The 25,205-nt window shown below is 36.2% G+C and overlaps 1 protein-coding gene across 1 annotated transcript in view; it reads right to left on the bottom strand.

The window, feature by feature from the left end:
* The window catches only part of UTP20 (UTP20 small subunit processome component), a 94,599-nt gene that overhangs the window by 28,929 nt on the left and 40,465 nt on the right, over nucleotides 1–25,205 (bottom strand). Inside the window, exons 23-38 of the mRNA XM_082850109.1 lie at nucleotides 24,100–24,190; nucleotides 22,931–23,016; nucleotides 22,229–22,354; nucleotides 18,410–18,576; nucleotides 16,537–16,745; nucleotides 11,983–12,126; nucleotides 11,310–11,389; nucleotides 8,196–8,413; nucleotides 7,536–7,680; nucleotides 6,235–6,322; nucleotides 5,220–5,363; nucleotides 4,973–5,023; nucleotides 4,716–4,868; nucleotides 3,241–3,396; nucleotides 2,772–2,912; nucleotides 2,046–2,183 (exon numbers count right to left, since the gene is read on the bottom strand). Coding sequence (XP_082706235.1) covers nucleotides 2,046–2,183; nucleotides 2,772–2,912; nucleotides 3,241–3,396; nucleotides 4,716–4,868; nucleotides 4,973–5,023; nucleotides 5,220–5,363; nucleotides 6,235–6,322; nucleotides 7,536–7,680; nucleotides 8,196–8,413; nucleotides 11,310–11,389; nucleotides 11,983–12,126; nucleotides 16,537–16,745; nucleotides 18,410–18,576; nucleotides 22,229–22,354; nucleotides 22,931–23,016; nucleotides 24,100–24,190 — 2,137 coding nt within the window. The remainder of the gene's footprint in view (nucleotides 1–2,045; nucleotides 2,184–2,771; nucleotides 2,913–3,240; nucleotides 3,397–4,715; nucleotides 4,869–4,972; nucleotides 5,024–5,219; nucleotides 5,364–6,234; nucleotides 6,323–7,535; nucleotides 7,681–8,195; nucleotides 8,414–11,309; nucleotides 11,390–11,982; nucleotides 12,127–16,536; nucleotides 16,746–18,409; nucleotides 18,577–22,228; nucleotides 22,355–22,930; nucleotides 23,017–24,099; nucleotides 24,191–25,205) is intronic.

Here is a 25,205-nt window from a genome sequence, read left to right as displayed (position 1 = left end):
AGAGACATGTAAGAAAAAGGCCCAAATTGAACTTTTAGAGATGGAAAAGACAATTCTGAGGAAAGATACACTGGATGGGATTAAAAGTAGATTAGCCAGAGCAGAAGAAAAGATTAGTGAAGTTGAAGACTTGTTAATAGAAAAATGAAACAAAATGAAACCCAGAAGGGAAAAAAGAAAGACTATTTAAAAAAAGAGTGTCAGTGAGTTATGGGACAACTTGGAATGGAATACAATGGAATCTCCAAAGTCAAGAACGGGAACCAAAAATATCTTTGAAGAAGTAATGGCCCAAAATTTCAAAGTTTGACAAACACTATAAATCTATAGATCCAAGAAGCTCAACAAACCCCAAGCACAAGACACTAAGGCACATCATAATTTAATGGCTTAAAGTCAGTGATAAAGAGAAAATTTTAAAGCCAGCCAGGAAAAGAAAAAGATATATTCCACTCAGAGGAACAAAGAATGACTTCCTTTAGAGACAATATAAACCAGAAATCAGTAGAGTAGTATCTTTAAAGTACTGGGAAAAACCTCAAAACCTGTGAAATTAAATTCCATACCTAGAAACATTATCTTTCAAAAACAAAGATGAGAAAGGACAAACAAAAGCTGAAGGAATCCATTACCAGTAGACCTGCACTACAAAAAATTTAAAGAAAGTCTTCCTGTCAAAAGTAAAATGATACAGGATGAGTATTTGCATCTACACAAAGGAATGAAGAGCACTGGAAATTGCTGATCTAATATGGAAGCAAATACAAAAGATCTTTTCTTTAGTTTTAAGGATCTCTTTAAAAGATAATTGATGGTTTGAAGCCAAAACAACAACAGTGTATTGTGTGGTTTAAAACTAACATACAGGTAAAACTTATGGAAAAAAAATAGTACAAAGATAGCTAATAAGCCAATGGAGATAAAATAAAATCATTAAAGGATATCCAGTTAATCCAATAGAAGAAGAAAAGGAGGAAAGGGAAAAACAGAACAAATGCAGAATAAATAACAAGATCATAGCTTTAAACCCAACCATATTAATAATCATATTAAATGCAAATGGTCTAAAACCAATTAAAAGGCAGAAACTGTCAGATTGGATTAAAAAAAGCAAGATTCAGCTATATGCTACCTACAAGAAACCAACTTTAAAAGTAAAATAACAAATAGGTTAAAAATAAAAGACTGTAGAAAGGTATACCATAACAATACCAATTAAAGCTAAATATAATTTATTTTTTTTATCTACACCTCTTTCCTATTTTACTGCCATCTAACTCTGAGCTGCTTACTGGCTCTTCAAACTGGAATTTAGGGATGCATTCTTTTATCCACTTTAGAAATTCTTAAAAATTTTTCCAATATCCGGAAATAATAGAGGAAACCTATCCTTGAACAAGATCATATAATCAACAGTATAAATTCAAGTCACAAATCCTGATATTATCTCAGTTAGACTTAAATATTTATCAAGTCTTTACCATGTGCCAGGCACTGTTCTTACGCACTATGAGGTATAAAAGTGAAGACGTTCTGAGTTCAAATACCAGTTCTGACTCTATGTTTCTGAGAAAGTGCTCACATATTCTCAGTTTACTCCCCTATAAAACAATGATAACAGTCCCTACCCCATAGGGTTGAGTTGTTGTGAGGATGAAATCAGATTACATATTAAAGTACTTAGTATTGTGTCTGTACCTGGTATAGAGCTAAAGAAAAGGCAGCTGTTGTTTTATTTCATTTCTTATGAGCCATTTGGGAAAACAATGAGAATTAAGGCCTATGATACAAAAATAATAGTATGCCATCTTAGTAATGTGATCATTTCTAAGCGAGGAAACATTTTGTGGTTGGCCTTTGTGAGCTAATAATAGCCACCATATTTAGAGCAAGTGCCAGGCACAATTTTAAGGGCTTTAGAACTATTCTAGGACTGTAATTATGGTGACAACATCAGTATGGATGCCACCAACCCCATCTACAGTTTGGAAAAGTGTGTCATGGTACAAGGAGAAGCTTACTGGTTTCTAGATCTAAAGCCCTACCTTGATCATTTTCTCATCAAAAATTGGAGCCATGGCATAAGGCATGATGTAATTCTGAAGAGATTTAGAAGACAGCACAATTTTGCCTTCCATTAGTTGTTTTGCCAATTTCTTCAAGGCTCTTGCTCTTCTGTGGATCTACGAGTCAGATAAAATATGAATTAGTCACTGAATAATCTCACCTACAACCAGCTCCATTTCAGTATCATGTTCCTCTTCCATGAAAAGATTAAAAGAGTGAAATACAGTCCATGTGTTACATGAGCAAACACTTGTGCCTTGATTTGCTTTCAGAGACATAATCCATAGTATTTCTTTACCAATGGATCCTAGAGCAACTTCTTAGGAAATGGCAGGGAAAGGTGACACTATTATTGTGGTTTGTGATACCACTGAGGAAATCAGACCCCAGGAAACAATCATCTCCTATGCAAATCTGATGATCACAAAGACCAAGGAATGAGAAGCTCAGAACTTTTTGGAAAATTAAAATATATCTTTTTCTTTTTTTTCCTTTTCCTTTTTTTTTTTTTTTGCCGCACCGTGTGGCTTGTGGAGTCTTAGATCCCCGACCAGGGACTGAACCCCAGCCCTTGGCAGTGAAAGTGCGGAGTCCTAACCACCGGACAGCCAGGGAATTCCCTAAAATATATCTTTTTAAATGAGACAGAACGGTTTGAAACACTTGTTTATAGACAAGAAAAAGAAAGAAGAATTGTCTTCTACCTGAATGTGCTTCATATTCTCAAAGAAGTCCATTTCTGGATCATGGCAATCAGTTAGCTGTACCAAGTCTTTAAATTCTGGTTGATCTGGAAAGGTTTGAATTAAACAGGAAAGCAGCGTGGTATAATCTTGTTGAATACTCTGCAAACATCGAGTTGAGAAAAAAAATTTTTTTTTAATTTTAAAAAGAATTTGCTTCTTAGGTAATACAAAGAAACACCAAAAAAGTCATCACAATTTTTTATAAAGTAAAACATTCCCACGGAAACAACAAACTGTATAAAATCAGAAGTGACTGCCCTCTTCTCCGTTCCTACTCCCCTGTTAAAAGTTTGCTGAATATTTATACAATCAAGTATTTTGATTAAGTGTACTAAGCCTGACTGCTTTTCTACACAACTACAGCAGAAGTAGGGAAAAACAAAAACAAAACCCACAGATAGTAGTACGTAATTGCAAACCCCAATACCTCCGTCTGGCTCTTCAATCCTTTCCTCAATCTCTCCAGGAGTGAACGATGAATGATTTCTCTATATTCTTTCTCTGTGACATTCAAAGCAGCAAGCCTTTTGATGATATTCATCAAGCACATGCTTGCATTATCACTTAAAGACATGTCTCCTAACTGGACACAGGAAAAAACCCAAATTATTCTGTATAATAACTATAATGTTGAATATTATTTCCCAATGAAAGAGTTTATAATATTTAGTCACTGTTCTGTATAAAACTCTCTACTAAGAAATGTCCCACAGGTACTTCACACTTAAGGAAGAACCAAACATAGGGTTGTGAGGAATACAGTAAGCGACTTTGAAAAGTCATGCTTACTGAGAAGTGTCAGTAATTTCAGAAAATACTATGAGATGTACTATTTTTATATTACTGATTTTGCCTTTATTTAGAAATTTGGTATTTTATCCATCATGGATTTTTTTTTCTTTTTCTTTTTTTCATTTTTTATTGAAGTATAGTTGATGTAGAGATGTACTTTTTAATTAGCTTTATTTCTCAAAGCAAACAGAACAAAAGGTTCACTAAAGCCAGTTTTCAATATTCAAAATCAGGTGATCACTTACAGTGACACAGTTGGCTGGTATAATTCTGGTTAGCTGCTTCAGAGTTCCTGGTTTAAGGAATGCAGGTTGTGAGTGTAGAGAAAGTATTCCCAACTCAGCCAACCAGGCAGTGATTCAGGATCCCTCATGTTAAAATTTGATAAGATATATGAAGAATGAGCCCAAATGGGGAGATTACTTTTTCCTATATTACTTAATCCTTAATATCAGATGAACAACTATAAAATGCCACAAAAAGATTACTGATGTCACTACATAGTTAACTATTAACCAAGGGTTTCATTTTCCACATTTTTGAGTTTTAATTCATTTTAGCAACATGGCACTTAATATAGTTGCAAACCCCTTTTATTTCTACTATATCAATAAAAGAGGGCAAACTTAAATAATATAGTTACATAACTTAAAAAATTGATATTTAACTGACACACTATGAAATTCACCCTTTTATTGTACAATTCAATGGTTTTCAGTATATTCAGAAGAATTTACAACCGTCACCACTATCTAATTTCAGAACATTTTCATCACCCCCAAAGGAAACCCATTAGAAGTCACTCTCTCCATTCTTCCCGCCCCTCACCGCCCCTGCTAACCACTAATTTACTTTCTGTCTCTGTGGATTTTCCTATTCTAACACACAGCTTTTCGACTTTTCACAGTGCTTCCACATATATTATTTCATTCAAAATGTCTGCCTTTCAAATCATGAGCATAACAGTATGGTCTTTGCCAAACAAAATATTCTACAACTAAAAGAAATTTTATATTAAAAATCCCATCCCCCTCCAAACCAAATTAGGTCATTTAGTCATATTATCAAAACAATAAAAAAAATTCATAAATTTTTGTTATAAAAACCTACCTCCATGTTATAGAAACAATTATGCATAACAGGAATTAGGTAGTTAACGTCCATGGTTTGCATCTCTTTAATATAAGAGGTGATGGTCTGGAACGCTGAGAAGCGAACATCAAAGTTGATATCATCAAGATGTCTTTGATCAAAGGCGTTAAGCTATGAGAAATGCCATTGAAACCATATAAATGAAGGTATATAAATTTTAAATAAGGAATAATAATACTTTGGAAGCAAAAGAGACATAAGATTTTCTTTCTTACCTTGACAACATCAGTAATATATTTTAATCCACTATCAAAATCAGAAAGAGTCTAAAAGAAATGAAAGCAGTATATTATTAGTGAATAAAACCTTAACTTGTCTGCCTGCCTCCCTCTGACTCCCTGCCACACTCAAATATATATGGAAACGTCATATCAGCACCAAGCAAACTGCTAATATGCATTCCACATCATAGTTATCTTTTGAAAAAGGGGTGATTCTGGGGTAAAAATGAGTATTACAGACCTGGAAAACTGTACAAAGCAACTGTCTTGACAACTTGTTCTTAATAACTGAGAAGAGTTTTGCTAGAGGCTTGAGGAAGCTCGTAGGCTCCAGACAATGTTTCAACAGGTTTTGTACTGTCACCAGAATGTCAACCTCTGTATCCTTAAGAAAAAATATTGAGAGAAATCATATTTCAGTAATTTATAAAACTGGTCAAATTGGCTTTAATATATTATAGCACAGAAAACAAATAAGTATAAATAAGAAGTAAAAGTAGTAGTACTTAGAAAAGTTATTTCTTAGTCTTTTAAAAGTTCTTAGCATTTTAACTTAACCAAAAACCTGTAATAGTGTCCATTAACAGTTTCTTCCTTTAATTCTAATAGGAAATATGCATGGTTTTGAAAAATAATTTCTTCTATTTTCTAGCTAAAGAGCCAAGAAAAATGAACTTGCTGAGGAAAAATACACACTTCTGGTCGTTCACAAATCTGTGGTCTTCTAAACTGAATTACTATAGAGTAGGAGTCATTCAGTACAACTCCTAAGGCCTTATAAATGAGTGTGCAAAATGGGAAGACTCTTTTAATCAAGACTGAACTATGGTTTGAAAATCACATCAGAAACTCTAAACTATGCCTGAATATTAAAACAGTGACTTTTCATTCAGTTTGCCACTGTCACCATATTTAAGATCAATGCGTGTCTCAGGTTGCAGATTTGTTATTGATCAAAGTCAGAGAGGGGAAAAAATCCTGAAATGGATTAGAAGCTAAACAAAGGAAAATAAAGGGTTTGAGACTTTTACTGTAACGGTAGATGATGAGGTCTCCACCTTCTCGCCTGCCCCCATTCCTCTTTCTGTCCCCAGTTTTCTCCTCTGTTTTCAATTTTATGTTTCTGTATGAAGTCTTTTCACAAATACTCTGGGATAAATACATCACAGAATCTAACCAATAAAATTATTGTTTACAAATAAACCTAAAAATAAAGTGCCACTTCAAAGACAAATAAATGTGCTGTGAATTCATGCCTGAGCAATATTGCCACGGTGGAGGAAAGGCAGGAGCAGTGTAATGAGCAGAGAACTTTGTTCTTTTTCTTTCATAAACTTGCTGATCCTGGAGAAGGAAAAAAAAATGGAATATGTAAGGAAGATATATAAGTTAAGAGTATTTCTCCAAGTTAAACTTTTCGTAAAAAAAATTCAGTGATGAAAGACCCAGGTAGCTTTTAAGTATGTGTGTATATGTAAAAAGCTTAACTCAGTTATTTAGCAGTGCCCCCTCTTATTTCCCTCCAACTTCAGGTTGGTGGCTACTATTCTATTGCTTTTGTAATATCTGATTGTGTAGGTGGGTTATAGTAAACTCCAATCCTATAATTAGTAATTGATAATTACTTATTTCGCAAGGAAACAACATTTTAAGTGCTAAGACTTGTTTTAGGTTTTATATACATTTCCATATAACTCCCAAAACAGCCCTATAATGTAGGCATTATTAACCCCACATTGCCCAGAGAAAACTGTGGCTCAGAGAAGTTGATGTCACAGAGCAGGTCTTTCAAACCTAGTCTTTCTGGTGCCTAATCACTCATCATCTTCTCACTATCACGTAGCCTATGATAAAATTTAGTAAGTATATTTCCCATGGTTTCCCGTTCTGCAAAACTTAGAAATACACTAGTATAAATAAAACATTTAAAAGAAGTTCCTGGAAGATTCTAATATATCATATTTTTTTTGTTGCTGAAAGTAACAGAAAAAATAAACTTTCAACAACTAAGTCCTGTAACAATTTAGATTTTAAGATAGAATCATTTTGTGCACTCAGATTCACTAACCAGGCACTTTATAGAAATCACAATTGTATATTACCAGGTCTAGCAGTATAGAGAGAATCTTTAAAGAGAATCTTTAAAAACCCTTGCAAGATCTTCTTGATTCTTAAAAGAACAAATACAGCAACCTGCTCTTTTAAATTATTTTTACCAATCACACTTAAAAAAAAAATCACAACTATGTGATCTCACATAACTCGAAATTTTAATTGAACAAAATACGTAAAGGCTAATAAACAGGCAAATCTATTAGTCTACCTTAGAATTTTGAAAAGTCTGTTATCTTTTATAATTAAATAAAGGCAGATGTCATAAAAGGTTTATTCCAGCAGAGGAGAATTCTACATTAACTTAAAAATGGAGGACATTTAAAATACTGAAAACTTTTTTAGCTTATTACCTTGTTAAAACAAATGAAAAACCAAGCATAATTAAAAAAATTAAAACTACAGGTGGTAATGTTATCTTTTAAGGACCAAATGTATCACTTACTTTGAAAGAATGCCCAGTTCCTTACTGACTTGTGCTCTATTCTTCTTCTTTTTCACCTTTTCTGCACTTATTGTGGTTTTGCTGAGATACTGGAGAATTGCAGGTACACGAGGTAGAATTAATCGTCCTCCTATCGTGATAGACTCTGAAACAGTGATAAATGTACTGATTTTAATTAACTATGCTCTTAAAAGCTAACTGTACAATATCTTCCTAATGACAGAAAAGGAAAGCACTCAATTACCATGAAAATTTAATATATTTCAACTCTAAATATTAAATAACTTTCTTCTTAGTCAAAACATCTATATCAGTAGCTAAATTAAAATTTTATATGAGACCCTTGAGGATTTAAACCATTTTGGGTAGTAGTAAGAGAACTGTTAGGATAATATGGTAAGAATTCAGAGACATGACAGTGGAAATCATCTGATAATGTCCTGAAGGATAGTTGAGCTTTCTGGAGCGTAAATAATCCGAATTTCTACCTACTGCAAAGAAAATTCAGCTTATATAAATTGGTATTAATTCCTAGAGAAAAGAAACTCTTTTAATAGAGTAAGTTATAAAAAGAGTCAGATTCTATCAACTTTTCCATTCTGAGGGCACAAATGATACCTCAGAAGTATAAGAATTGTTTGCTCTGTACAGCTTACATACCATCTGCACTTTCTGTGTATACACATCCTGTCACAGGTAAGCTCAAAACTGTTTCTGTGGGTTCAAAATCTGGAAGGCTAAGAAGGTCATCGGCTATTTCCATCACAATACTAGCTGTGGCTTCAGAGAGGTTCTTTGCTGAGAGAATCGCAAAAACATTGGTCAGGATATCACATTCCGGGTGCCCAGGTTTCTGTTTAGCCAGGAAAGGGAAATATCTGCAAGAAAAAACACTAAAATAGTCATCTTCTTTTTCAATATGTTTATTTCTAAAAACACGTTCCATATGAATTTTCATGGAGTTTAATGAATATATATGTGTATGTGTGCATATGAATGTTAATAAGATTACTCAGAAGGGAAATTACTTTAAAATCTAAAATTTGATGGATAATAATTCCAGGCACCATACAACCATTATATTATCTACGCACTTTATGTATATTTCTCATTTAATCCTCACAACATCTCTATGTTAAGGTGGTATCCTTATCTCCACATTACAGATGAAGAAATTGAGAACTGTCTAAAGCTAATGAGCTAATAAGTCATAGACCTGAGCTGTGAACTGCAGTCTAAGCCCTAGTTCTAAAAGAAATGTATTAAAGACAGGCTATTTTTCAATTATAAGCCTTCTAGAATATGAATGTTTATATGCTCACATAAAAACCATGTACTACAACGTGAAAATTAGGAGTACAGACCACAGACGAAACAAATATTTGCTGAATTAGGATATGCAACATTCAGATTAGGATAATTTGTCAAGGGAGGGAGATGAATCCATCCCTGGTAATGAAAGACTCACACGAATGATACCCAAAAAGGTAGAGAACACAAAAGCTTTCCAGCCACGGGCAAACTAGCAATTGTTTTACAGCCAGAGATGCAATCCTAACAATCAGTAGGAAGGCCAAACTGAAAAAATTCAAATAGTTTGGCTTTACCAATTCATCATCACTGGAAAAAGAGCTCAAGCACTTTAACATACTTAGTCCTGACAGACTGAAAGAAAAGTTCTAAGAGGTTGTACTCATACATCTTTGTCCAACAGATACTGGGGATAGTACGTGCAGGCACCAAGCAAGATACTTTACATATTGTATCTCCGTTGTCAACGAGAGAGAACTTGTAGAAGAGAATGAGGTGGCATCCAATGATGTGATCTATACTTGAGTAAGGACCCAACTAATACCTAAACCAAGTCACTACTGTAAAGTCTTCTTGGATGAAAGTCCTTCATGGCTTATCTGTATAACAATGACACAACTATAAAATATTTCTCAAGTATGCCTATGAAGTGCTGCTTATAAATGTCCAATGAAAAAACAAGATATGAAATTGCTTTCTCAAATTGGGAAATAAATGCAAAGAGCCTTTATGACAGTAAACATAAAACAGGCTTTCCTGAGGAAGCCAATGGCAAGGTATTGTTTTTGAAGACTATTTAATGACACGGGGAAACGTTCGTGACATAATTTACATGGAAAAAACAAAATCAAAAGCTAGCTATAAGGTATGATCCCAATTTTGTAAAAACTGATGCCAAGATTTTAACATTACCGAATCAATAATAAACACATTTTCTTTTATTCTATCTTTCGTTCTTCAAAATAGACCAGGGCAAATTAAGTCTGTTTCCATTACTGAGATAAACAAAATAGGTTTCTCACATCCCCACTTTACTGAAAGTTCCCACATTCTTCAGCAAATATTCATTTGGTCTGTAACACAGCATCTCTGAACCATCAGTAGATGAAGGTTCTGTAAATGGCTCATAATGTCCACAAAAGGATACTGATTTGTGACCATTAGCGCTGTATGCATATTTAGATGGAGTTTTACAAAGAACAGAAGACAATGACCTAGAAAATCCAGAAAGCTTGTGAAATTTTTAAGTGGGAACTGGGAAAATGACAGAATGCGAATTACAAATCAGCTTTTATTTTTAAGCAAACATGCAAAATTGTAATATTTGGGTGATGATATAACTACCTAGTGTGTTTCACATCTGTTTTTCCCTTTGCCAGGTCAAATCAAACTGCTGATACAATCACTACACATTGGAAGAACAGCCATATCAATCCCAATACTACTAATTTTCTTCTTTTTTAAAAAATTTATTTAGTTTTGGCTGCGCTGGGTCTTTGTTGCTGTGTGCAGGCTTTCTCTAGTTGCGGCGAGCGGGGGCTACTCTTCATTGCGGTGTGCGGGCTTCTCATTGTGGTGACTTCTGTTGTTGAGGAGCATGGGCTCTAGGCACACGGCCTTCAGTAGCTGCAGCGCGTGGGCTCAGTAGTTGTGGCTCACGGGCTCTAGGGCACAGGCTCAGTAGTTGTGGAGCATGGGCCCAGTTGCTCTGTGGCATGTGGGATCTTCCAGGACCAGAGATCGAACCCATGTCCCCTGCTTTGGCAGGTGGATTCTTAACCACTGCACCACCAGGGAAGCCCCCCAATACTACTGATTTTCAATTTTCAATTCTTTTTTTTTTGGCCATGCCACACAGCTTGAGGGATATTAGTTCCCCAACCAGGGATGGAAACTGGGCCCGCTGTAGTGGAAGCACAGAGTCCTAATCACTGGACCGCCAGGGAAATCCCTAATTTTCAAGTTTTAATGAAATTGTAAAAATAGCTAAAAATGTGTAAGTCTTGATATAATATACACTCTACAATTTTAATTTATATTAAATTGCAAAATGTTGCTTTATCTATTTTTTCCTTTTTTTATTGTTATAAGTAATTCAAACACTCCAAAGATATATCATGAAAAGTCTCCCTTCCCCACTCCAGCTCACCAAACCTCCACTTGTTATGGTGACACTGTTTCTCATGTAGCCTTGATCCATTTTCTATTTCATTTTGTATTTATACACACATACATACACATATAAAAGCATTTTTCCTGGAACACACTACACCTATTATTTAGCAACTTGTATTTTTCTTCAAACTATGTGTTTTGAGATTCAACTGCCTTATTCTTTTTAACTGCACTGAAAGTAGGTCACTGTGTGGAAAGAGCATAAATTACATTACTAGTTCCCTTGACCAGTTAGTCTAAAACACTGCCCTTTTTAAAGGCAAAAAAAAAAAAAAAAAAAGATTATACCTTGCATTTCTGCACCAGATACTAATTAGCTTCAGCAGAGGAGTAGGAGAATACTGACTCTCAGATCCAAGCCTGCTGATCTAGGACACAAAATAAAAACAGAATACAAAATAAGAGCATACACAGAATTGTAGAAAAAACGCAAACAACTGAAAAGCAGAACAAGAACAGAAATCACACCAGAGGATAAAAGAGCCAAGAGATAAACATTTAAAGGACAAACTGAGTAGCGAGAAATCTTTCCTAACATCAAGTCTCTCCTACAGTCTTAGCTGTAACTACACCAGTTATCATCACCAAGTGGGGACAACCAGAGAAATCAAACAAGGAAATAAGAAAAAACCCTGTGTATTTTCCCTCATGCTTGTCAAAACCCAGAGGCATACTATGTGAGGTGCTACAAAAGTTAGGTTACATTTGCTTAAGAGACAACAGTCATATTCAAATTAGCCTTAAGTATAAACGCTATGGTATTGGAGAAACTAGCTCTGGAGCTTTAGGTGGTAGTGGAGGCAAAGAAAAGTGTTCTAAAACTTGCAGAAGCAAAGAAAGGCTTGATGTGGAAGAAAAGACCCGGATTAGCATTCGTGGCTGGGTGCAGACTGTGCTGGTGAAGCAGTATTAAAGGAAAAAGCAGAAGGTATCCAGGCAGAACAGAGAAATCAAGCTTTACCTGGGGCCAAACTGCACCATGAAATACAGCATCAATTTCTTCTGTTCTGAACTGATAGGACTCCCAATCCAAAAAGATATCAGTTACCATTTTGATTCCAAGACGTCTTAAATTTTTCAGTGGGTTAATAAACCTCAGCTGTATCTGTAAAATAAAGATCTTCTATTAAAAAGATATCGCTTTTATTCTTGACTCCTCAGGGCGGCACTCCTGCTCAGGTGGTGAAGAATCAAGCTGGGATCCTGTTATGAAGCTCTGATCCACATGGAAACGCCAACTGAGTAAGTCATATTGCTTTTCTTATTGAACAAGAGGGGAAAGCATACTTAAGAAAACCAAGTGGTGAGATGTATTCTATTATCAGGCCCAGTAAAATCACAGTGTCCTTAGGGAAAAACAAAGTCTCAGTGGGAACAGCTGCTTTGTATTCTACATTGTTTTACTTTTCTGAAACTGTACATTTTAAATTCAAGACAATATGAACAAGGATGCCATTGCTTTGCTATGCAAAAGTCTGAGGAATCATGATAGTTCACATACGCATCAAGTTTCTAACATTCACTTTTAGCTAATTATCTCATTATACAAGTTACAAAGAGAGGAGACGACAGGCAAGCGTAAGAAGGTGACACAATTACAAGTCATTCTGTTCTGCTTCAATTCTACTGGCAATATTTTCATTATCTGCTAAATCATGTTTGGTGAAAAATAGAAACTATTATGGATATTTGAAAAAGCATGGTATCATGATCCCCCGGAGTAGTAAGAAACCAACCTTGGCAAACATGACACCAAATCAGACCCCGCCCTTTCCCCTATTCCCATCCAATCAAGTAGGATCTGCATGTACTCTTCTCTTCTGTAATCAGCTGCCCAGGCTTCTCAGTAACTGTTGAGTAAACTGGAGAAAAATCCTGAAAATGAGCAACTGGCGGCTTTAATTCCTAGAGGAACAGTCCATGTGACTGAGTTTATGGACATTTACGAAGTACGTCATTGCTTAAATGTACAAAAACAAAACAAAACAAAAACAAACCCAAACCATAAGGACCCTCAAGAACCCTCAAGACACCTATTTCAGTGTCAGTCAATGCCCTGGAGGATCTGAGAGATACAAGAAAGTAAATGTGTAACTTAGCTCAAACACACAAATGTAGAACTTTAACTCACTTGAGCATATTACCGTGCAATAATCCATTACAGAACCTCAAGGAATTCCTTGGACTTGTCCAAGAATTAAAAAAAAAAAAAAGAACAGAACAGAAAAGAAAGCTCTACGTGTCTGGAAGGCTAGCACCTCACTGTCTAATGAACTGTGAAATTACATAAATGATCCTTTGAGTTACTGATTGTTGACTCAGGAGAAAGGCTGCATTCCTGAGTAACGTCTTCTAAGTTAACCAGAAAGTCAGAGGACTTACGGAGGGTTTATACAACCTGTAACGTTTCATGACTTAACATAGCCATGTATAGGTAGTCACTATCCCTCACTATAAGGTAAAAACTAAAATTCTCACACAATTCTCCCTATGGCCCTGAAGCTCTCATGTAACACAGACAGAAAAACTTCTAAGACCCCTTTTCAGCTTCCACTCCTGGCCCTACACAGCCTCTTTCCACCAAGCAAAGCGATAAGTTTTGGAACATCAAACTGACCTTATCATTCCCTTGCTTTCAAACCTCTCAGAGGTTTCCAAGCACACTTCAGAGTAAATCCAGCTCCTCGTCATAGCCTACGAGCCCCTACCCACCTCCTGATCTCATCTTACACATCTCGCTCCTTGTGCTCTAGCCACCTCAGCCTCCTGTCTCTTCTCAGGATGTGTCAAGAATGTTCCACCTCAGGACTCTGTACTACTAGTCATTTTCTCTGCCTGAAATGTTCTTCCATTGTCTGGGGAGGTATCAGCTCAAATATCACCTCTTTAGAGGTGGCCCTGAACACCCTAGTAAGAGCAGCACCCATCCACCTCCAGATGGGTCACTTCCTACCACACTCCCTCATTTTAAATTCTTTACAGCTTCATGTCTTTCCCTAACATGCTCATGCTTTCCTCTACTTCTGTGAATATATGGAGTGTATTTCTAACAGCTGTTTTAATGTCCTTGTCTGATTCTACTACCTGTGTCCTTTCTGGGTCTGCTTCTATCCATTGGTTTTTCTCTTCATTATGGGCAAAATCTTCCTTTCTTTGCATGCCTGGTAATACCTGACTAGATGTCAGACACTGTGAGTTCTAGTTTCATTTAAATCATCTAAAAGTTTCTGAACAGGGATGCAGTTAATTTATTAGGAAAATGTTTGATCTTCTTAAGCTTTGTTAGTGGTGTCATAGCAGCCTGTATGCTTGGGCTAACCTGGCTCCACTACTGAGGCAATCCCCTTCCAAGGACGCTCCCTGATGCCCCAGGTCTCATGAGGTTCTGCTCTGGCTGCTGGGAACACGAGCTGTTCCCAGCCCTGTGTTAAGTCAGAGGACTGCTCTGCCTGCTCCTTCCGCGTGGTTTTACTGCTTCTCGTCAAGATGAAGTGACAGGGACCAGATTTTGTCCTCCCCTCTCAAGACACTAAAAAGCTGAATAGAATATATGAAACAATGATTTCTGGACACTGGACAGCAGGCAACAGAGGACAGTAATCCCCGAGAGAGGGGAAACAGATGAGATGAGTCCTACACAGTCCCCGGCTTCCTGCCTGCAGAGTTTCAGGCCTTGGTGTGGAAAGGAAGAGCCCAGGGAGAATTCAACAATCTTCTTAAAATGAGGAGACAGTTGTGTGACTTGGGGAGGCCAAGGTGGCTAGAAGTCACAGAGCAGAGTACTGGAGAAGAGACAGCGACACAGAGAAGGATTTTAAGAGGTCTGCAGAGGAGCCTCCTGAGTTTACTTTCCTCTTAGAACTTACCATCTGGCATTATTCTGATTATCTTTGTATTTATCTATAATCTTCTCCCCAAGATACGGAGTCCTTACCATCTCGTTCTCCACCTACAACAATGTCTGGGAGATAGCAGGTGTGAAATAAGTATTTACTGTATAATTAAATGCACAGGAACTTTTGTTTGCTGCTTCATCCCAATGCTTAGTACAGTGCCTGACAAACAGTAGGGGCTCATTTAACATTTGTTGAAGGAATGAATGAAAGAATGATGAAAATAAAATAGTGCCTACCAAAATGGAAGGTATATTCTAAATCTGTAGATCTTGTTAACCAGAGAATATTATTTCATTACTAAAGCAGATTTATATCTATGCATAGCCTGAAAAAGCAGTGTAAAACTTTGGCTGTCAATTTTTAGTTATGTATTTGAGAGGCAGTTCATCAGGCATATCCCTAAAACAAATGAGATGAATTTTAGCCAATTAAAACTGTGCCTATTTGTCATTAACTGAGAATCGACAGCAGACATCTGAGTCTGGGTTTTCACTTCAAGTCCCATTTTCTCCAACAAGCCTTCAGTCAGTCCATAAAAACATTAAGTTTCCCTAAACTCCAATGTGTATACTTATGTCCACATACAACAAAACATAAATATACTGTCTTGAATATAATTCAGAAAACACTTCCTAAGCACCAACTCATGAAGCCTCCTGGCAGTTAGCCAGCTGACTTGTCTTGCCTGATCTTGCTACTTACCTTTATTTAAAACACTGCACTTACAATAGGCAAGCATTTACCTTTAAAAGAGGTTTGGGAAACTCTGTCTCAAAATAACAAGGACAGTGCTAACAGTATTCTATTCATTCTCCAACCACTTTGAATTAAATGAGAGTTAGAAGATGTCCTACACTTTTAGGTTCCTGAAATTAAGATGTAAGACACATCAGCTCAACTACCTCTGACTCTGTTCTGAGATGTATACAGAACTAACTCCCTCCCTACCATTTCACCTCCTTTTAAAATAGATGCTTGCTATAATCTGCATTTTCTAGCTATTCATAAATATTTATAACAGTGAAGATTCCCATTATAGGGAAGGCCATTTTAAAGAGATGCTTGGGCTTCCCTGGAGGTGCAGTGGTTAAGAATCCACCTGCCAATGCAGGGGACACGGGCTCGAGCCCTGGTCTGGGAAGATCCCACATGCCGCAGAACAACTAAGCCTGTGAGCCACAACTACTGAGCCTGCGCTCTAGAGCTCGTGAGGCACAACTACTGAGCCTGCACTCTAGAGCCCACGAGTCACAACTACTGAGCCCACGCGTCGCAACTACTGAAGCCCGCGCGTCTAGAGCCTGTGCTCCGCAACAAGAGAAACCACTGCAGTGAGAAGCCCACGCACTGCAATGAAGAGTAGCTCCCTCTCGCCGCAACTGGAGAAAGCCCACGCGCAGCAACGAGGACCCAACACAGCCAAAAATAAATAAATACAGCAATTAAATTAAATTTTAAAAAAGAAAGAAAAATACTTTAAAAATAAATAAATAAAGAGATACTTTACATAAGAAAGAATTAACCTAGAAGGATGTTAGATATTCAGGCCCCAACCAATTTCCCAAGTAAGACACAGACTTTTACCCAAGAAGAAAGCGTGTAAAGTGAATCTCTCTCACCTTTTCTCGTTGATCAAGGATGTGGGATACAGTTGCGGTCATGCAGAGCAGTATCTGCAAAATCTTTGGTAAGTATGCACTGATCAGATGACTAATGTTCTTTAATACTATCTCAAGGCTATTTAAGATACCGTGCTGACGACCCAAAGGAAGAACTTTAGACAAATCCAAACCTTCTACTGCTTGAATGACAGCAGAATGGCACTCTCCTAGTGAAACAGAGATAGCATGTGAAGGGAAATATTAGTTTGTTACTATTTATAATTATAGCTTCCTTTCACTTTCCCTCAATAATACAGCATTTTCTACTGTTACAATGATTTACAGATGATAATGTACTTTACTTGTATTTTTTCTCCTTTTGATTCTTACCCAACATTCAATGAGCTAGATGTGATAGCTTTTACTACTATCATTTTATACATGAGGAAACTGAGGAGTAAAGGAAAGTAAGAAACTTGTGACAGAACTAAGCTTCTAAGCCCAATTCTCACCCTATTTATACTATTCCTCAAAACCTAAGGAATTCCGTTTTCTTCCATCTATCAACTTTCCACACACTTTCTCCCTCTCAGCTTTCATGGACTATGCTATCTTCAGCAGTTTCAAGGAAAATGTCTTGTTACATTATAAGCTCCTTTAAGGCTGAGAATCAAGTGTTTTATTTCTCTTGCAGCCCCTGATAAATAAATAAAACAATGGTCCTTTATAAACAGGTACCATACTGATTTCATAATTTACTTAAAAGACTTGAATTGTTATTGCTTGAGCTTTACTTCAAACCAACTGGTATGAGATCATGAGCTTACTGATTCATACACCAAAACAGTCTATCCATAAGGGTATCATTAATAGCTACCCTCTTACAACAGAGGCTATTAACACTGAACAAAAACTCTTCTATTCATTACAGCCAGCTTCCTTTACAGGGCCATATTACACTGAATGAAAACCTTTTAACAGCTATATCTATTATCCCCTCCCCTCCCCCACCCCCCGAGGGTGTGGGGGGGGAAAGCAACACATTACCCTATAAATAAATATCTGTGTTTGCCCAAAACAAAGCAATTTTAAGACTGGAGCAGAGGTACTATGGTCGGGAAGATCTGTGTTCAAATACCTGGTTCACCGTGGGCAAAACACTTACCTCTCTAAGCCTCAGTTTCCTTATGTATAAAATGGGGACAACCAAGTACTGAAACCTAATGTGGCCGTTTTAACAGTCAACTGAGTTATATGTAAAGGGCCTGTCATAATGTCTGGCATGAAGTAGGAACTCAGTAAATGTTAGCCATTACTATCACTATTAATTACTAAGATCGCATACTGGAGAACATACCACAGAGCATCACAGCTCATTGTGTACACTTACTAATCCACTCTGTTTAGACCGTGAGGTTGAGAGCAGAGATTACAAATATTCATTTTTCTATATTCAACAGAGTGTCTGGGGTGCAGGAGGTATTCAACAAATCATTATGCAACAGATGAACGATTCAGTGAATGAATACATGCCAAGACAATTAAGATTAATTCTGCAGCATGCTTTAAGCTTCTAAGGAGAAACTTATTCATCGTCTATAGATAAGTAACATTTTTCAAATGGCCTAAATGTACAATAACAACAAGAAATACACATTTTGTAATCAGGGGCTTATTAGCACAGGGATGACGATAATCCTCAGGATCATTTGTTAGTTCCACCTAATTCAATCAAAGTTTTAAAAAAACTGCGTGTCAGCAAAAAGACCACCTTCGAGATTAGGAAGAGTGACCCCCTTAGAAAGATGCCCGAGAGCGTGGGAAACAGCCTGAGACAGCAGAGGTCTGAGCAGACAACACGCATGCAGAGCAGCAGCTAGTTGATAGCTACCATTCTTGAAGTGCTTCACAGGTTCAAACAGCAGGTCTAAGAATATCTGGATCTCTTCAGGCTGGCTCCCAGCGAGGAACCTCAGAATGATGGACATGCGGGTGCCAGAAGCAGATTTCCCCTGAGTTTTACTCCCAGTTTTATTCTTCATTCGGCCATACAAAATTCTAAAAAGTCCAAAGAATATTATTTGTTTGCACGTTCATCCTAAAACATTATTTATCTGCACATTAACCCTAAAACACAGTTGTTTCATTTTCCTGAAAGGCTAAAATAGTAACTCAACAGATTTAAATGGATACATTCTAAAACAAGGAAGAATGAAAATAAAAATTAGATATTTAATATGGAAATTTAAAATAACAACAACAAACACAAGGCTAAGGGAAGCAGGAAGAAGGAAATAATAAAGACAATGGCTAGAAGGTGGTTCTTTGGAAGAGAGAAAAAGCAATAAACTAGGCAAGCCAGAGGTAAGTCTAATCAAGGAAAAATGAAAACAAGAATATATAGATTAAAAGGAAGTAAAATAAGAGCAAAACTATAAGTAAAATAAGGAAACTGGAAAGATTTCAATTAAATGGGTAATTTTCTGGCAAAAACACACATATAAATAAGCAAAAGGAACTTAAGAAACCATGAATAAATCAGTAAACTTGGAGCTCACATAGTTTTACAGATGAATTTTTAAAACTTCCAAGGAAAAACAATCCCCGTGATATAGTTTCACAGCAGAGAGAAAGAAGGAAACAGTCCTTTTTCATTTATGAAGGTGGTATAGTTGTGATATCAAGATGGATTAAGGAAGAGAAATAAACTACATACCAATAATGCCTAAAAACAAAAAACACAACATTTCTAGCAAATCAAAACCACAATGAGGTATCACCTCACACCTGTCAGAATGGCCATCATCAAAGAGTCTACAAATAATAAATTCTGGAGAGGGTGTAGAGAAAAGGGAACCCTCCTACACTGTTGGTAGGAATGTAGACTGGTGCAGCCACTATGGAGAACAATATGGAGGTTCCTTAAAAACTAAAAATAGAGCTAACTTATGATCCAGCAATCCTATTCCTGGGCATATATCCAGAGAAAACTCTAATTTTTCTGAAAATACACATGCACCCCAATGTTGATAGCAGCCCTATTTACAGTAGCCAAGGCATGGAAGCAACCTAAGTGTCCAGCGACAGATGACTGGTTTAAGAAAATGTGGTGTGTGTGTATATATAAACATATGTGTGTATATATATATATATATAGTGTGTGTGTGTATATATATATATATATATATATGAATATTACTCAGCCATAAAAAAGAATGAAATAATGCCACTGGCAGCAACATGGATGGACCTAGAGATTATCATACCAAGTGAAGTAAGTCGGACAAAGACAAATATTAAATGATATCACTTATACGTGGAATCTAAAAAATAATACAAATGAATCTATATACAAAACAAACAGACTCACAGACATAGGAAACAAACTTACGATTACCAAAGGGGAAAGGGAGGGGGAGGAATATAAATTAGGAGTTGGGGATTAACAGATACAAACTACTATACATAAAATAGATAAGCAACAAGGATTTACTGTATAGCACAGGAAACTGTATAACTGAATCTCTTTGCTGTACGTCTGAAACTAACACAATATTATAAATACTTCAGTAATAATAAATAAATAACTGGGGGAAAAACACCCCACAACATTTCTGAAAACAGTACCCAGTGCTGCATTAAAACGATATTAAAGCTGAATAAGGATTATCCCAGGAATGCAAGAAAGAATCATTAGTAAAATCTATTAGATTAATACAGATCAATAGCTCATAGAAAAAAGTTAATATGATCATTTTAATACATCGTTAATAGTCATTCTAATAAAATTCAACATCCATTTAGCAGAAATATAAATAACATAGTAATAAAAGCTACTTTCTTAGCATGATAAAACTACTGACTTAACATTCAAAATTTAAAGAGAATGGTTTTCAAACTCTTCAATATTAGGATCCCTTTTCAATTTTAAAAATTATTGGAGAGCTTTTGTATACGTGAGTTTTATCTATTGATATTTATCATAGCACAGGTTAAAACAAGTTAGCAAAAGTAACATTTCTAATAAAAATTAGTTCTATATATTCCAAACCTGTCCCTCCTAAAATTAGTGAGACTAGAGGCATTGTTTTACTTTTTTTTTCCTCCGAATTTCTTTATTGCCTGGCTTATTAGAAGATAAATGAATTCTCATATCTGCTCCTGCATTCAATCTGTTACAACATATTGTGGTTGAAAAAAATCCAGCCTTACACAGATATGTAGTTGTAGAAGAGAAAAATGTTTTATAAACTTTCAGATAACTGTGGATATTCCACTTTGATACTACACCAAACCTCAACAGGAAGCAGTTTCTTAAAGGCTGGTTGCAAGGTGGAATCTGAAACTGTATCAGTGAACTCTGTGAACTCTGTTACATTAAAATCCATCTGTCTATCTTGCACTTTGAACAGATCTTTACCCATGAATGATCCTGTAACATGCATCAGTTACTTGGAAAACATGAAAAAAATTCCATGGGAACGAGTGAGCAGCAGAAGTGTCTTATGCATACCTCCCATTTTTGCATATAGAATAATAAAAAGACAAGTACTCAAGGCTCAAGATTCATCTGAGGGCATTGAATGAAACCAGCTTTTTATTTTATCTTTTTAAACGCCAGGTCTGTGGCAATGAAGAATGGCTAGCACAGTCGGGAGCCACTGTCCCGATTCATTCTAAGGCACCCGGAGTTTTACGCATCATTGCTCCTGCCTGGTGAGCACAAATGTTAGCACAATGGAAAAGGTAATGTCTTAGTAGTATTATGAAAAAAGCTTTAACCTCGTGGACCTCCTGAGAGCATCTCTGAGACAGCCCCCACCAAGAAGGAGCAGACCACCCTTTAAGAACGACTGCTTTAGAAACATTACTGTTAAAGCCAGTAGCAAGACAAGGATAACCACAACCACTACTACCACAGTTAATTCTTCTAGGCTCTGTAAGGAATACGTAAATTAAAAAACAGAGAAAGAGGGATTTATATCATAAAAGAGAACACAAAATTCATTTGACCACTATTTACTAACAGCCATGGAGTTTGCCTTCTAGCAGGGGAGATACACAATAAGAAAAGAGGCTATGCTGGATGACTAAGTATTGTGAAGAAAGGTTGTGCAATGGGCTCTGAGTGGGGTGGTAAATGGAAGAGGTTAGTTAGAGGTGGGTCTGGCCTAGGTCATACCAGGCCCTTAAAGGCGTAGTAAGGATTCCCTTTGCTACTCTCAGTATAATGGGGTCTCAAAGGGTTTTGAAACAGGGGACTAACAACCTGACCGATGACTGTTATTCACTATTATTTTGTGACCCAGAAAATCCAATGAAAACTATGAAAACTAGTAATAAAGTTTTGTAACGTGGATGGTTAAATAAAACAAATCAATAGTTTTTATATCTCATAATTAGTTACATACCAAACGAATGCATTATTTATACTATTTCTCAATAGCAAACCTTAGAGAAATATTGGATTTAATTTCAACAGTATTATTAAAATAACACCATGGCAAGATCCTTTCTCATGTTAGGGACAAAATATTTAAAATAAGTCTCTATAACAATTTGACTTCCCCAAAAGACCAATTTTAAAAGTAAATAATTAAATAAAAGTCAAAATGAAATATTCCATTACAATTGCTGAATCATAATACGATACTCACAATTGTTTTTGTGACCAACTTTTAAAAAATCAGTTTTGAAAGTGTATAAATACCTCATCAGAACAGGAAACAGATCTGCTCGGTGGGCTGCTTTCACTACTGTATTATCTTCAGAAATGCTAAAATGCACTATCTCTTCCTTAAAGCTTCTGTCTTCAAGCAATCTTTGTAAGTTTTCCCTTTAAAAACAGAATTCAGCACAAATCATCACTTAATAATACTTTTTTAAAAAATATAATTAATAGAGTACTATACATATATAAATGAAATAGGTATTAAGAATAGTTTATACTGTAGTTGACATCCATAAAGGAAAGTCTTCACACAAATACCTTCCAAAATGGCAAGTTTTCAAATTTTAAAAGGTAAAAGGGATTATAAGGGGTTAGTCAGTAATTCAGCTGTTTATAAAAGCATAATATGAAAGCTTTCTTCAGTTCTTAGGGTGTGATTATGATGACTCCCAAAGTAATCACCAAGATTTTATGACATTGTATAAGCAAGAAGAAATGATATAGCCACCTCAACACATACTTTTCAATTAATATTCTCTCTCCTACCTTATTATCTATGAAGAAGCACTCTTAACAAACAAATACACTTCCAGTTTTCATTTCTTACCTAAAAATAGCATTATGATCACCTCAGAAAGGAGGGAATTTCCTAGGCCTTTATAAAATTACTTTATAAGAAGATGTCTGGTAGAAAGATTAAAAATCAGCCCCCAAGTATTTCTTTAGCTTCAAATAACTTACCTGTAAGGGAGGATATGTGGATGTTTATATGTCATTATGCAATCCAGTGTTATTTTTTGCACCATTTGATCTTGGTGTAGCAACAACTAGGAATGATATTTTATAGAATAAATTAATGAAGTTAGATATACACATACCATGGGATCATAATTTACTTGTACTAATTTGATCAATTAAAATTCTTAGAATCTAAATTCTTAGACATGGGTTAAGGATGATTTCCTGATAATAGCTTTACATTTTCCTGGAGGTAAAGGAAGATGAACAGAAGAATATATGCAAAGAACAAAACAGAAACACAACTCTGACACCTGCCTCCCACATGCCAGATTCTCAGGTCTATCTGTCTTTTGGCCAAGGCCAATTCCCTACATGAGTCTAGATTTACACCAACTGGGCTGGTCCTGTGATGAGACAGAGCTCTTCTCATACCGTGAAGGTAAGAGCAGTCAGGAAGATGCCAGGAAAGAAGACCTGGCTCTGAAGCCTCTCTGATCAGTCAGTCCAGAATTTTGTTTCCTGTGGACAACTGAGAGTTTTGAGCTCTGGCTCTATAAACAAGTTATATCTGAATTACGGGCAAAACAAGGACAAATTTTGATGAAATAATATGTTTCATTTAAAAAACATCCAAATGAAAAGAGAAAATCTCGTTTCCCCAGATGGTTTAGAATGACATCCAATGCTTACTCTGCTTCTGATGTTAATTTTTTTCTGCAACGTTTTTTGGAATTCAAGGTCATATATTGTGATTTCCACGGACTATTATTCTATCTTTTTTCATTCAGTCGAAAAGATCCTGAAACCCTGGCGCTCCATAAGGCTAACTTGCCTAGCAGTGAAAAGTAGCAGCTCTCTTGGCACAAACCCTCACTCCCTTCTAAAAACGAATTCTCACAAGACAACTAACGCTTTGTCATACTCACTGTTAATACGGCCGATCAATGTTTAGTCACCCCAAATTTCTTTAAAAATCTGCTAAATTAGTACTGTCTAAAACTGTTTCTCAAGATACAGAAAATATCTGTTAATTAAAAAAAAATTAGACTTAAAGTGTAGATATGGGCCCTATTCCAACAATTATTGAAAACCTAAAAGTTATTTTGGCAAAGAAAAAGGGAGAGGGAAGTTCACAAGTAACTGTAGTGGCAAGAATTTATTTTACTTACCTGAAGATACAGTTCATATAATTTGGATTCCAGATATAAGGCTCGTGGATTCGAAAACTTAGAGAAAACTTGCAAATGACCAATTAACTGCCTAAAAAACAAACAAAAAACCCCCGAGAAAAACAGAAAAAAACAGAATTAAAGAACAGACGTTATTTTCTTGAGATGATAGCACCCACTAATTTTAGTCTGTGACAGGTACTCTGAACACCTTGACTACAGTTTCATTGTTAATTACACAGACAAGTTTTAATTATTTGCATTTAGGAAATCATTCTCCAGGAATTCCAAATCTCAGGCAGGTCCTCCCCTGAAATTCAGGCTCCCCACCCCAGAAAATCATTCAGGATGTCCTCAGAATAAACCATAAATTAAACCAAATGTAGAAAGAAAGTAATCAAAATGGTAATACATTCCAAGATTGAACACAGATAATTTTTGGAACGATTCCTTATCTAGTTCCTATGCAGTAGACAGGAAAGTGGAAAAATATACACTTCTTCACTTTTATATAACATAAAAACTGATGTCAGGCAACAGAGGTCCAAGTTTGGGTAACCCTGGCTCTTGCTTACCAAGAAGGAGGAAGAAAGAGCAATGCTCTGTGGTAAAGTTAAATCTGAAGACGGGGTTGCCTCGGACAAACCACATCATCCACCGAGACAGAACGAGAAGAGCGCTTCCACCGCATTTGCATGCTCAACTTTCTAATTCATAGACTCTACAAGGCTTTAAAAATACTTAAGCAGGGAGAAGTGAAGAGAGGTGGAAACCAGCTGCATGTGTGCTTCTGCCATTCTGAGCTGTGGACTTTGGGGAAAGTCACTGAATGTCTCAGAGTCTCAGGTTCCTCATCTCGACAAAGACAAGACCTCCCAGATTTTCTGTGAGGACTGAATGCAAGACCACAAGTTGTGGTGCTTCAGCTCCCAAGGGTTTAGCAAACAACACATTTCTCTGTTTTAGGCAAAAGAAAGCAAAACTGTGAAAGCCCTACTAGTTAATATAGAGAAAAATGGCTGGAGATTATGACCTCTTTAAGATATTGCAGAGAAATAGGGGTAAGGGAAGCACTATTATTTATATTTAGCTTAAATGCCTGTGAT

The sequence above is a fragment of the Leucopleurus acutus genome (genome assembly GCF_964270905.1).
Source record: "Leucopleurus acutus genome assembly, chromosome: 11".
Taxonomy (NCBI): domain Eukaryota; kingdom Metazoa; phylum Chordata; class Mammalia; order Artiodactyla; family Delphinidae; genus Leucopleurus; species Leucopleurus acutus.
Note: the sequence above shows the minus strand (reverse complement) of the source record. Positions and strands in the feature narration are given on the sequence as shown.